The 14,033-nt window shown below is 43.6% G+C and overlaps 1 protein-coding gene across 6 annotated transcripts in view; it reads left to right on the top strand.

Annotated features, from left to right (window-relative positions):
• RGS6 (regulator of G protein signaling 6) overlaps positions 1–14,033 on the top strand; it is a 246,804-nt gene that overhangs the window by 207,933 nt on the left and 24,838 nt on the right. For all 6 annotated transcript variants that reach the window (XM_036383593.2, XM_036383592.2, XM_036383590.2 and 3 more), the window contains one exon: positions 11,818–11,907. In XM_036383593.2, coding sequence (XP_036239486.1) covers positions 11,818–11,907 — 90 coding nt within the window. The remainder of the gene's footprint in view (positions 1–11,817; positions 11,908–14,033) is intronic.

Here is a 14,033-nt window from a genome sequence, read left to right as displayed (position 1 = left end):
GGAATTTTAGCTGTTCTTTTCAGATCCTTGGCTAATTCCAGAGCAGATTTAGACCATAATGCTCAATTCCAGGCAGCTCAAACCAGAAATTTACCTGTCCCAGATTTCAAACATAGAATAATTTGGGACAGAAGGCACCTTTAAAGTTCATCTAGTCCAGCTCCCCTGAAATGAGCAGGGTAGATCTTTAACTAGATCAGGTTTCTCAGAGCCCTGTTCAACTTGACCTTGAATGTTTCCAAAGATATGGATCCACCACCTCTCTGGACAATCTTGGCCAGAGTTTCATTATCTTTATTGTACAAACTTTCTTCCTTAAATCTAATCTTGAGATTTGAGCCCAGTTCTTGCTCTCAGCTGCCTCATGTGTAGTTCAGTTTGTTCTGGACTGTGACAGAGATACAAGTCCTTGCAGGATTCATCAGTGGTCAGTGTCAGTTCGCATTCTGGTTGTATCAGGAAGCTCAAGGTGCTGAGAGAATTTGACAGGATCCTGTTGAATTCAAAACCAAACTCCCAAGTTTAAGCAAGGATCTCTTGGAAGTGAAATGTTATTTTTTACCAAGAAGGGAAAAGGAGGGAGGACTTCTCATAACTTTGTGTTTTCAAGCATGCGCAGGATGTAAAAGTCCTGGTGTCTATTCAGTGGGCATAGAGAATTCCTTTTGTAGGTCTGGAGCAAAATCACAGCATGGGAGGAAGATGAGAAAATAATCATTCATTGTGTATCTGTATCGTCTTTCATGTAAGAACTTGGAGAAGCATAATTCCTATTTTCTTAAAGTTTTGTGCAGTCACCCAAGTTACGTGCATGCATGTAAAGGACAATGACTAAGGGTTGGTTAGCAGTGCAGGCAGCCAGCAAGGGGACACAGGGCAGACCAAGGTGCTCTGCCTCTAAGAGGGGATCAAGTCCACCTGAACCAATGCTGCTCAGAGACATTGAGCCTGTGCTGTGGGGAATTGAAAGCACTGCTACATGACATCATAGTACATGACATCAGCTCCAGAGGTCCTGGGGGCTTTTGACAGCCTGCACCTTCCTGTGGAGGTTAGGGACTGCACAAGGACTTGACCTTTATTCCCTTCTCCTTCTTTGATTCTGAGGGACTGGAGGAAAAAATTGTTCCTTTCACTGCACTCTGGTTCTCTTCCTTGTATTTGGGTTATGGTGACTGCAGAAAACACACAGAGTCTCACTGTTGTGTGTATATTACAATTAGAAGCAAAAGTGCAAGCTCCTGCCCTCGTGGATTTCACAAAGCAACCTAAAAAGGAATCTAAAATCAAGAGCCCCACAAATACAGCCAGAAGAGTAGTTAGATGTCTGGAGCAAAAATAGAAAGGGATGGTGGAGGCTTACGCTGCTGTGCCTGGTACTGTGGAAAGCAGGAAACAAAAAACTTGAAGCAGAGGTTTATATATAGGAGCAGATACTCTGTGTTGTTATTTTCCTGTTTTGCTTTGTTGGGAGTTTTTTTTAAATGTACAGATGCGCCACACATCAGAAAGTACTTCTTTTATCTTCTGCCTTCCATTTTAATTTGTAGTTTAGCAGTCATGTTAACATCTACCATCCAGCCTTTGTCTTGCTGTTCCCTTTCTGTCTCTGAAGGCATCAGGGATCAAAATACTGTCTACGCTAATGTCCTTCTGTCACACACGAGCAGAAAAAGGGCCAGGATAAAGTCACAAGTCACCCCTCTCCTTGCAGACACAGTGACAGAAGCCAACAGATCTCTTCAAATGAAAGATCATGGGAAATGGGGTAACAAGAACAGTCAGCATATTCCCACAGGACAATAGTCTGCCTGTTATTCAGGGTGCTGATCCTGCCAAGCTGTCTAAAACTACATGCATGAGTATTAACAGTGCCTCAGTGCCAGACATTTCATACCTCCAAAAAATACCTTTAGATGGATTACATGGGAAAGTCTCTAGCTTGCTCAAAAATTGAATTCAGCACTCAGACTCTGGGACTCTTGTGTCAGTAGTGTTCACTGTGCTTCTTGAAAGCAAGAAACTACTGCATGTCAGATCCAGAGCAAGAGAATTTCCTCTTCATATGAAGGTCAGGAAGCTGCTGATACTGTTTCTTTTCTCCCAAATAGGGAGTGAAAGTGCTTGCAAGTGTGTCCTTTCATCTCATCAAGAAGCCAGAACTCCAGGAGTCCACTTCTCATGGACTTTGAGGTTATGGTCTCTTCCTGCTAAACCCATGCACTGCAGGAACACCGTGGTCTTTAATTTTTTAAGGGCTTGTTACCTTCCTGAGTGTTCACACTCCTAATTAAAAATTTTAGAAAAAATCCCTGGGAAGATCTATCAGCAATGCATTTCATATCCCTGCTCAGCCCACAGCAAGTATGAATGTGGGGCTGTCAATATGGGATTTGCTGGCAAACAGTTAAAAGATTTCAACATACATTTGGACTCTGAGATCTTGAGTTCAACCACTTAATGGCAGCCCAAGATGTTATAGCAGCAGATATCGTTGATGAGGCATGGAAAACTGTTTATCTGTCCAGTACTTGTTCTCTAGGTAGGCATCCAAGCAGGGTTGGTGTTCTCTATCTCACCATAGCCACCTTTACTCAGAAGCTGTGTTCTGCTTGTTTCTGTGGGGCTGTATCCTGCTCTATCACCATTTCCTATGGAACAGAATGTCCCACTGACATATAATTTCCTTCTGCTGTGTGAGGGGGTTCTGCATGTTCTTCTCCTTGGTACAATTCAGCTTTTTGGCAGGATTTTGCATGGAGCAAACAAGGAGGAAGTTGCTGACAGCTTGCAGGTGTCAAGGTGTTGACCAAAAGGTTAACTAGTTACACCTCATAGCTGTACCACAGCATCTACAGGAGGGAAAAACCTCATCTTCATTGCTGTAACTCCTACCTATTGTATTGTTTGGAAAAGAAATGCCAGTCTCCTGAACACTACAGAAGGTTGTCCCCTCCTCCCAGGCAAAACCTTCTCACTTGGGCTTTTTGCCAGTAGCCAGGATTTGGCCCATATTGAGAGAATCAGCCTCTTAGCCATGATCATTGTTCTCAAAACCTAAAGCTGCTCATATGGCGTTAGACTCCCGGCAGCCCACTCTTGTCTCCCAGGATAGCCCTTGCTATATTTAGGACTAAATCCTCCTGCAGTACCAGGCTGACCCCTTAACTGCACAGCAATCAACAACAGCCCTTTGCCTCTAGTCCTCTGCACTGCATCTGCTATTGACCCTCAACAGCTCTGCCCTCACATTTGTGTTTGAAGATATGAAGCAAACCAGTTGTCTCATCAATTTATAGAGGAACCATTGCTAAATTTATGTGTTTCTTTTATCAATGTGCTTCTCCATGAAATATTTACATTGTGTTTCCAACTATGTATCTACAGGGCTAAACAAAGGATTTCTCTGTATTACTCAAAATGAACTCTCATTGCTTAGTTATCCCTCTTGGTAAGGCTCTTTCTTACATTCCTGTGCCTTCAGCCCCGTGTAATTTCATTTGTGGGCTGAAAAAAAATTATGCTTTTTAGCTTAGCAGGGAGGTTAGTCTATATTACAGGATATTTATTCATCTTTTTTTCCCTTAGTAGTAAAAGCAACTTGGTTAAGTGTGAAGAAAATGCACCAGCTAAAACTTGATTTAAATTATGTGCCTTGAGTACTTGAGACTGGCAAAAAAGATTTCCAGAGCAATTCACTCTTGACCAAGACCCTTATGTGCCATTTAGCAACCTGAAGCATTTCTTTTCCAACTGTAAATCCAGGCCAGAGCACCCAGTCCCGCAGCAGCCAGAGCACCCAGTCCCGCCTGGCCCTGCTAGATGGCAGCACTGCCGGCCTCCGGGAAGGGGCTCACCCTGGTTCATGCAGGCAGGCAGCTCAAACAGGCACTACAGCATTTTTGAGAAGAGTGAAATCCTAAATGCAGAGACCAGAATAAGCAGATCCAGAAGCGCTTTTAGTGGGGATTTGGAAACATTAAAGGGAATTAGAATAAAAAATACGTGTTTCCCTGCTTTCTCACCCCTACTGGTGTTTTCCCATCAAGTTCAATCAGGGCAAATGTGAAGGTCTCTTCTGTAGCTTCTTCACTGTTTGGCTCATCTCAACTGTGCCTGCTACCAGCTACTTCAGCTTCCAGAGCTGATGCAGCAATTTTTACTGCTTTTTCCGAAGTGCATTTTAGCACCACCATTTAGGTTGAATGCAATTGATCATAATTGCTCCTAAAAAGCGTTGCATTCAGTTTTGGCACAAGCAACTGCTAAAGAGGGGTAGGTGTCCTTTCCTTTCTCTGGCTTTTTGGGAGATCCTGGTGGTGGTGTGGTAGGGGGTTCTGCTGGTCAAACAGGTTTCTTGAGGATGAGCTGGGAAGAGTACAGCAGAATTAACAGGACACATCTCTAACAACCCATGGATAGCAGGTTTTGATGACTGCAGTATGTGTTTATGCTGGCACAGGGGTTAACCTCAGCTCCTTTGCCACAAATGTCTGTGCAGAGCAGGGGTGCTGACAGACAGCAGGCACTAGGCTGCTGCCAAGTCTAATTGGAAGGTGCAGCAGTCACACACCATGTGCTTGCAGAAGCGTCTGCTTTCTCCTTCCCACGTCCTCTTTGTACTATAGAGACAGCTTTTCCAAAAACAAACTCCAGGCAGGTTCTCAGCTGGCATCTCTTCCCATCCTTCCAGCAAAGGCCACAAGGCCTTCACTCAGGCAGCACTCTCTCGAGTGTGAATCTAGCGTAAATTCCTCCCCAGTGCCAAGCATACAGGTGGCACAAATATTAGCATTCATTGCAGTATGGTGTTATTTATTTAGTTGTTTAATCTACTGCTTTACATTGCTTGTGGCCTTTTCTTTTAATGGGTTTGTCAGACATGCTGCAAATCTCCTTTGGAGTTGGCCAGAGGTTTGGCTGTGCGCTTGCAATACAAAAGGGGTCTCCAAATCAGCTCTCACTAGTTAATACCACGTGTTGGTGACAGGGTGAATGAGTGCTCCAAAAGAATCCAGATGTTAGTGGGATAACTACAGCAAGAAAGTTTCTGACCAGTTTATGAAAGGCAAAGTGGATCCTTGCAGCTCAAGTACATCTCAACAGCTATCTAGCCTTAGTGTAAACTCCCCAAAATAAGCTAAAAATCGTGGAATAGAATCATTAAGGTGGGAAAATACCCCAAAAATCATGAAGCACAAGCTTTGACCAAACACCACCATGTCAATTAAATCACAGCACTAAGTGCCACCTCCATTCATTTCTTGAACACTTCCAGGGCTGGTGACTCCACTGTCTCCCTGGACAGCCCATTCCATTGCTTAACCACTCTTTACTGAAAAAAATTATTCCTGATGTCCAACCTGAACCTCTGCCAGTATAGCTTGAGGCCATTTCTTCTCATTCTGTCACTAGCTGCGTTGGAGAAGATGCTGACCCCCACCTGGCTACATCATCCTTTCAGACAGTTGTAGAGTGATAAGGTTTCCTCTGAGCCTCCTTTTCTCCAGGCTGAACAATCCCAGCTCCTTCAGCTGCTCCTTTTCTGAGTAACTTTGTAGACTCATCACCATTTTCATTGCCCTTCTCTGGACATGCTCCAACACCTCAATTTCTTTCTTGCAGTGAGGGGCTCAAAACTGGACACAGGACTCAAAGTGTGGCCTCATCAGTACCAAGTACAGAGGGACAATCCCTGCCCTGGTCCTGCTGGCCATGCTGTTGCTGCTACAGGCCAGGATGCCATTGGCCTTCTTGGCTACCTGAGCACACTCTGGCTCATGTTCAGCTACTGCAGACCAGCTCTCTCAGGTCCTTTTCTACCAGGCCAGCTTTCCAGTCACTCATCCCCCAGCCTAAAGCACTGCATGGGGTCTTTGTGACCCAAGTGCAGGATCTGGCACTTGACCTCGCTGAACCTCTTACCACTGGCCTTGGCTCGTTGATCCTGCCTGTCCAGATCCCTCTGCAGAGCCTTCCTGCCCTCCAGCAGATCAACACTTCCACCCAGCTTAGTGTCATATGTGAACCTGCTGATGGTGCACTTGATCCCCTCATCATAAATAATCATCAATCAACAATAAAGATGTTAAACAGGGCTGACCCCAATACTGAGCTCTGGGGTCACCACTGGTGACTGACTGCCAGGATGTAACTCCATTCACCACCACTCTCTCAGCCCAGCCATTTTGATAGTTTTTAACCCATCAAAGAGTGCACCTCTCCAAACCAAGGGCTGCCAGCTTCTCCAGGAGAAGGCCATGGGAGACAGTATTGAAGGCTTTGCTGAAGTCCAGGTTGACTTAATCCACAGCTTTTCCCTCATCCACCAGGCAGGTCACCTGGCTATAAAAGGGGATCAGGTTGGTCAGGCAGGATGTGCTTTTCCTATACCCATGCTAGCTGGGCCTGATCACTTGGTTGTTCTGTACATGCTGTGTAATGGTAGCCAAGATGATCTGTTCCATAAATGTGCTAAATGGGAAACCTGTGCCTGAAGTGAGCAAAGAATTGGCCATTTCCTTATTCCCCATCATCACCTAAAGTTTGCAGTTGTGTTTAGGCACAAACAGGGAAAAATTTATATCAGCAAGGTCAAATTTAAGGGCTTTCTGGAATCTAGCTGGTGTTCAGAGTTCATGAGAACATTGTGCTTGGCCTTCATAACTCCAAAATAATCTCAAGCCTGTCACAAAATATCAAGTTGAGTAAAATACTAGTGGAATTAGGAATGGATGTTTAACCACCAATTCTCTTCTTGGTTCATATACACAAATCACAGGAAAGAACCAAGATTTTCTGCTAAAAAGAAACATTCTTAACAGAGAAGGTAATTCCTGGGATCTACCACGTGTCTTATGCAAGTCAGATGTTATTTTTTTATCATTCGGGTTTTTTCCCCACATTTTTCTTGAGTGTTCCCAATGTTCTGCTTATCTGGCAGCCATGCCCTCCTCAGGGTCACTGTGCTTTGACTGAGAGGGGGAAGAGAGACCTGAGATCACATTGCAGCACATTGATTTGGAGCAGGTGCAGCTTTGAGAAGGTTTCTGCTATCTCAGCCACCTCCTATATTCCCATCTGGACTGCAAACTTTATTTTTTCCTCCCCCTTTCCCCTCTTGTCAGGAATAATTTACTAAGCCTGTCCTTCATCTCTTTCCAAAGGTAAAGCTTGTGGAAGGAAAATAGCCAAGAGATGCCGAACCTTATCAGGGTTTACTTCCCTGCACTTAAGCTGTCAGCTGTCAGGGGTGGGATTTCCTGTTGGTTTCACTTAATTGTAAAAGAAAATTTTTTTGTGATTTATCTCATTGGTTCCTTTTTTTTTTTTCTAGAAGGGACAACATTTCCCCCTTTTAAATGTACTGTTTTTTCTTCTTTATATGATATAATGGTTGTGGCAAGTAGAATGGTTATGTTGTGTGAAGTGTAACTCTCATGACAGAAGACCATGTACAGACAGTATGCTCAGTGAAGCTGGACAGCCCCCAGGACCACTGCCTATGTTCCCCACCATGGAGGACATGTGATTCAGGTGCATAAAACACAAATAAGGGTCTGCTTTTTTCTCATGACAAGATGCAAGCAGATCCCATTGCTTCTGTTGCCATGGTTCAAGAGCTGGGAAACAACAGTCATGGGGACATTTGATAGCAAACCCACTCTGCTTGCAGGAGTCTTGTAAGGGATTTGTTTGCTTCCTGGAGATTAAATCCACTGCACTTAGAAAAGCAGGTTCTTGTGTCACTTTCCATGTTAGACTGACATTTCCCAATGTGCACCCATTGTCACAGGGTAGTATCAGTACAGCCAGCACTCATCAGCAGCGTGCTGTGTGAGGGACTGAGTGACTGGTCAGCTCAAAAAGGCGGCTTGCCAGGGCTCCCTCACACACATCAAGTCAGTCTCTGTCTCCACTTGCAGCTGCCACTGCAGTGGCCTGAGATGGCAGCTCAGCGCTCAGAAAGAGCTGGCAAGGCTGCAGGGGAGACCAGTGGGACACGTGATGCCTGTCAATTGCTGGCCAAATCTTTAAAGACTTTTTTTTCCCTGCCTTTTATCTGGTTTTATAAGCTACCTTGTTTAATGGTTTAATAGATCACTTGGGCAGTTTTGTTAGATGATTGTTTTAAATCCTTGGATTTGCAATGTAACTCCCTAAAGGATTGCTGGAGCAGGGAGCTGTGAGACTGAGCCATACTTTGGAAGTGGTACATGGCAATGGCTGGGAGAGCCTACACCACCTAGAAGAAATGGTCCTCCTGCTCTTCTGCAGATGGGGCACAGGAACTTCCCATGGCACTTGTAAAGAAGTGTTGCAGTGATAATTCTGGACAGACTGCTCACAGTGCAAGAGACTAAAATGTCTGCAGCTGCATTGTTAAAAGTTACACAGGTAGTGCATTTACTTTTTCTATTTAGGGAACCAGCAGTAGTGAGCTCATCAGCCTAAAAAAAAAACCAAAACTTAAAAAATTAAGAATTATCTCAGTATAAGGATGGAAAAGCTCAAACTTCTTACCAGCACTATCGCATAATGTCAGGGAGATTGTGCATGTTTATAAAGTACATTGCACTGGGAAATTTCAGTCTTTAATGTGGGTGTCCTTTCTTTCCACCATGTGAGAAAAAGGTGGAAAAAAACCCAGCTGCTCAGTAAAATACGACGTGAGAGACCAGTGGGTTACAATAATCCAAAGTGAGCTAAAAATTCATGACAGAGAAGGACAAGACAATTTGCACATGTTACACAGAGCAACTAAATCCAAGCCCACACCTCTGCCTGTTGCAGAAGAATATGATCAGTTGTTAGATCTCCAGTAGCCTTCAAGGTATTTATGGAATGAGGAGCTGCTAAACACTAGCTGTAGGTTCTCCCTAGGAAGTTGCAGATTCTAGAATGCATAAGAGAAAATAGCTTAGTGGCAAAGAACAGAGTAGGCTACAAATCAAAACAAATGTTCTAGCCACCGGCTTTTCCCATTCTGCAGCTGGATTTGTTGTGTAAATGGGCTGGACACACACCACAGCCACAATTTTAGCAGTAATCTTCAGGGTGCAGTCTCAGTAGGGATTTTCACTGTAGCAATGCAAGTTGTCCTGTACTGTTGCAAATTGGAAGGCAGTCTTTGCTGATCTGAGCAACTGGCTCAGATTTCCAGTAGGTGCTTCAGAAATGAAGTGTTGTAAATTAAATTGCTAGTGTATCATTCATGCCTTCAGTCTAGGGATTGTTGAAAGCAGGCCCTTTGAATTTTTACAATTAAAAAGTAAAGTTTGCTTCTGAAGCTATCATGTCTCCTATGCCCAACCTTCTTTCTTCATTAGCATTCAAAGCCTAGGAATACTTATTCCCTGTTTGATTATATCTGTGGTGATCAGCTGAAAGGTAGCACTGTTGTTGTTTAGGGATTCCAAGATATGAAAAGCTGAGAAAATGCTTCATACCAATCAGCTAACTGCAGTAGCAGCAGAGCTGTGGCTGTGCAACAGTCCTGTTTCAGGGAAGGGCTTCAGTTAAAAAGGCAGCTTGTGGTTTATTTCATCTCAGGATCAAAGCATTTTTTTCTCCTTCTGACCACCAGTTACTGAGTTTATACTGTTTTAAGGTCAAATACATGAAGTTCTCTTGACATGAGCAAGAATGATAGTTGTTGCTGGCATACAGGTGGGTCGTATGGTCAGCCTCATGTGTTGTCCTTTGCTTCTGTCTGTGTGGCAATGAAAACTGGAAGTTATTTTCCAAAAACGTTATCATCATGTTTCAGACCAGACACAGTTGTCTGACCACTGGTAAAGAAACCATTTGGAGCCCAAAGACAGTAAAAAAATTAATCACATCTAGCAAAATGTTATAAATATCCCTGTCACCCACCATGTTGGCTCAGCCACAGGACCTTCCTGCCCACCTCTGCACCTGTCCCACCAGCACTCTGCATGTACTGGCTGCTGTAAAGAGGACCACTAAGAGGATGAAGGCTCTGGAGACCCCTCAGGCCCTTTACTGTTAATGGGCTACAAAGTCCCCACTTACTCATCAGTCTCCTCATGGTCCTGGAAAAGCACCAGTTAGGTAGGTTTGTTTCCCAAGTAGTTACAAAGAACTTATTAGGAGGACGTGGAGTGTCCTTGGAAACCTTAAGATGTAGTAGTACAGGCAAACTGGTTGAGGTGTGGTTGGCTTTAAATCAACAGTCTTGAGTTTATGCTAGTTGAAGTATTTAAGAGAGAATACAAACCTTTTGATGATCATATCCATGATGTGCATTATTTTCCCTCTTCTTGTCTTAGGGCGTACTTGGCTCATTCTGTTCTGCATAAATAGAACAAATGTCCCACAGCTGGATATCAAATCTCATGGAAATGCTGTACATGAGGAGTATGAAACTGTGCCCTACCATGTGTTTTTTCTGAAGCAAGAAGGGTGACAGTTGCTAAATAGCTTTATATGAACGATTCTATTGCAAAATCTTGTGCTGTCCTTTGGATAGATAGTGCTGCACAAATGAGGATCTGTCAAGACTAAAAGCAAGTATGGAAATTAACCAGTACAAATTGTTCCATGACAGGATTTAGCTCAAAGAATACATTTATGCTGTGTCAAAGGAAAACCAGTGGCCCTCATAGGACTACACCAAATAGGGTAAGAAAGCTGGATTAAGCAGTTCTACTGTGTATAGACAGGTCATTGCTAATTACCTGTGATGGTGAAGATAAGGGAATTCTGCTTGGCTTGTTAACACACTGAAATAAGCTATGTGACTTCTGTCTGGTTTGGTTCTTCTAAAGTTTCATATACAATGGCTTTAGGGCTGGAGAGAATATTTCACGTTGTATAATTCACTATAGATAAAACTGCTCATTGACTCTATAAAAGTGCTTCCTTGGGCAAAGTCTAAGAGAAAGGTCCAAGGTGCCTGTTTTTCTCTTGAGCCCTTTAGTGTGTTCTCAGTCATTATTTGGTCAAAGTATTTTGATTTTATTTTCCTGGTGTTTGGGATAATATCTTTTGTAAATCCAGGGATAGCTAGGAGAAAAGCTGACTGTGTTAAGGGATTCTCAGCAGGAAAGTAAAGCTTAGCAAGGAAATTAGAAAAGGGTATGTATTAAGTTCTGCTACAATGAAACAGCGCTTTTTAAATTTGAAGATACACATAGTAAGTGCTCTCAGAGCAAACTGGTAACAGCAGTTTGACTTAAGAGAAGACCCTAAGAGAGAGACTCACCCGATGTAACTTTATACATAGGATGTAGCCATGCACATCGGAGCTAGTCATGTAACTTCCCTTCATAGTCATCACAGACATGGGCTTCTTCAGGACATTAACATGTTGGCTTACTTAAGTGCATGTCTAAAGTAGAGATTAAATGTGTGCAAGTATCAGTTCCCCTCCATGAATAGAAAGGGATTGCTGAGTGATTGTTCAAGTATCTGTAGCTGGTAAAATGAAACCTAATCTATGAGACAATTTCTGGTGTTTATTTCTTCTTTCCAGGGTAGGCACTTTCTTATCATCTGGGGACTTCAGCGACTTGCAATCTTTGCAGAATAATCCTGATGAGTGAATAATGTGTGCCAGCCTTTGGGGTGAGGGCTGTCTCTCTGTTTTGTGTTCATACAGCTCCAGGTACAGCAGGGTCCTGTCCCAGGATGGACCTTGTGTACACTACCACAACACAGATAATCAATAACAGCAGACTTAATTAGAACTCTGATCAGTCTCTCTTCCTTTCAAATCTCTGTGTTTTAAGTTCCTGTGATGTTTAAATGAGGTTTGATAACAATTCTCTGTCTCTCATTCCCCCTGTCCCACAGGAGCACATTTACAAGCTGATGAAGAGTGACAGCTACGCGCGCTTTCTGCGTTCGAACGCTTACCAGGACTTACTGCTGGCAAAGAAGAAGGTATCTGTTGGAAAGGACATGCTTGCATCTCTTAGCACGTCTTGATTCTCGCCTGCTGCTTGCTGCTAGTGTGAAAGTGAAAATATTGTTTGCTTTTTTTTCCTTTAAGAAGGGAATGAGCACTTTTATCTTCTTCACTGGGGGCATGGCATCCATGTGCACAGCCTCAGCATGAGTTTTGGGGAAAACATGGTGACCCGAGGTAAAAGTAGTATGGGAAGGTGTTTGTCTTGCACAGCTGTCTCCCAAATTCAGTGTAGGCAATATAAATTGTATTACCTCCTTCTCATGGAAAAGATGGTATGTGATTTGAGAAGCAGAACCCATCAATCTGTTCATTACTGATGCAAAATTCACCTGTAAAGGTTTTTACCTCCCTAGTCTCACGTGATGTTCCCTTTGGATGCCTTACCTATAGATCTCTCTGCAGCAATTCCCATACTCCTTTTCTGTGCTTTTGTCTCCCCAATGATGCTTCCTTTTCCTCAGAGACAGGAAATAATTGCAATGCATGTAGTAATCAAAAATTCCAGCCACAGTGTCTCACAGGAAATCTGGGTTTGAGCTCTTCTTAGCCTTTTTGGTATCTGCATGAGCTCTCCCAGCACCATGATTCTGTCAGGAGCCTCCAGATCAGGGTAGCAAAGGAATAGTTATGTAAGGTTACAACTCCTGTCCTCGAGTCCCCTCGTTCTAAGAGGTCTAGGAGATAAGCTACTGATTTCTGTGTTTGTGGCTGTGCTCAAATGCTTCCTGCAACTCCTGATTAATTCCCATAGCTCTATGTGTGTGTCTGTGTGCATGTGCACGCTATGTACATGTGTGTATGTCCCACTTGCATTTGGCTCCCAGGACTGCACATAAACTGATTCCTGACTCCTGTAGCCTGAGTGTGTGGTTTCCCATCACCATCTTCCCTGCTGTTTTTCTGCTGCATTCTTTGTGTGCTGCCAAATTACATTGCATCGGCACAATACAATGAAATCCCAGTGGTATTTTTGTCCTGATTGTCATTGTGTGGCCTAAAAGCATGCATATGGTGACAAAAGGAGACAAGCCCCTCTGTCTGCTGTGCCTGAGACTACTGGCAGGTGGATTAGCAAAAGGTAGTGGAGGGCAGCAGTCAGCCTTCTGTTTCAAAATGTCTGGTCTGAGACAACATAAACCAGTGCTGCTTACATTTAGAAGGGTTAGACCTGACTTAGTTCAGAGACTGGGGAATGAAGAGGGTGTAAGGCAAAGTCTTCTGATGGTATAAACCATAAAAGCCTCTGCCATCTTCCTACCCCCAGCAGCTTATGCCCCCCCTACCCCCCAGTCTCCATTGAAAACATGAGGGTACTTGTGCTTGAAAGCCAGGAGAGCTTTCTCCTCCCAGCCAAACCCATTCAAACCAAAGGTTTATTTTTTTGCAATCCTTGTTTGCTGTCAGATCAAGCCCTGGATGTGTCAGCATGACATCCTCATCCCCCTGCAAACTGCCGCAGGAGCAGGTTTTGGTGTCACGTTAACGCAACCGTGAAAGTAAGAATCAAGTTTCTTTTAGAAAGAACTGTGGGTGCACAAGTAAACATATGAAGGCACAAAACAGGCAGGAGTAAATCAGTGCAGATGTGCTGTTCAGCAGCTGCACATTATGCAGGAGGGGAGTTGGTGTTACTCCAGAGTCGGTAAAGTTCTTTGCAACCACATTACACTGTGTTGGGCAAGTGAATGTTTTGGAAATAGTAGGTACAGAGATGATGATAGAAAGAACATGACATTTCTGTACGCTGAACTACATGGTCCTATCTTTAGGATGGTTGGTGCAGCTTTGAGAGGCAGCCTTTTGAAATTCCTCTAAATAGGTAGAAAGCAAGGGAATGAAAAGAGGAACCCAGTGACACATCAGAGCCGGCATGGATGGAGAATTTGGTTTAGAGCCTGCAAAAAAAGTCACGGATTTACTGATGTAAATAGAAATTCACTGCAGTTCTTTAAGTTGTGATGAGTACATCTCTCTGAGGCCTGTCTTTCCCCAGTGTCATTATCCTCACATGGCTTGTATACTACACTGATGTGACATAGCTTACTTTCATAACTGAAAATAAGTTTTGTCAGAAGCACAGCATGATGGACGGGGGTAA

Source organism: Molothrus ater, chromosome 6, assembly GCF_012460135.2.
Source record: "Molothrus ater isolate BHLD 08-10-18 breed brown headed cowbird chromosome 6, BPBGC_Mater_1.1, whole genome shotgun sequence".
Lineage (NCBI taxonomy): Eukaryota > Metazoa > Chordata > Aves > Passeriformes > Icteridae > Molothrus > Molothrus ater.
The sequence above is the reverse complement of the archived record's forward strand: the minus strand, read 5'-3'. Positions and strand labels throughout refer to the sequence as shown.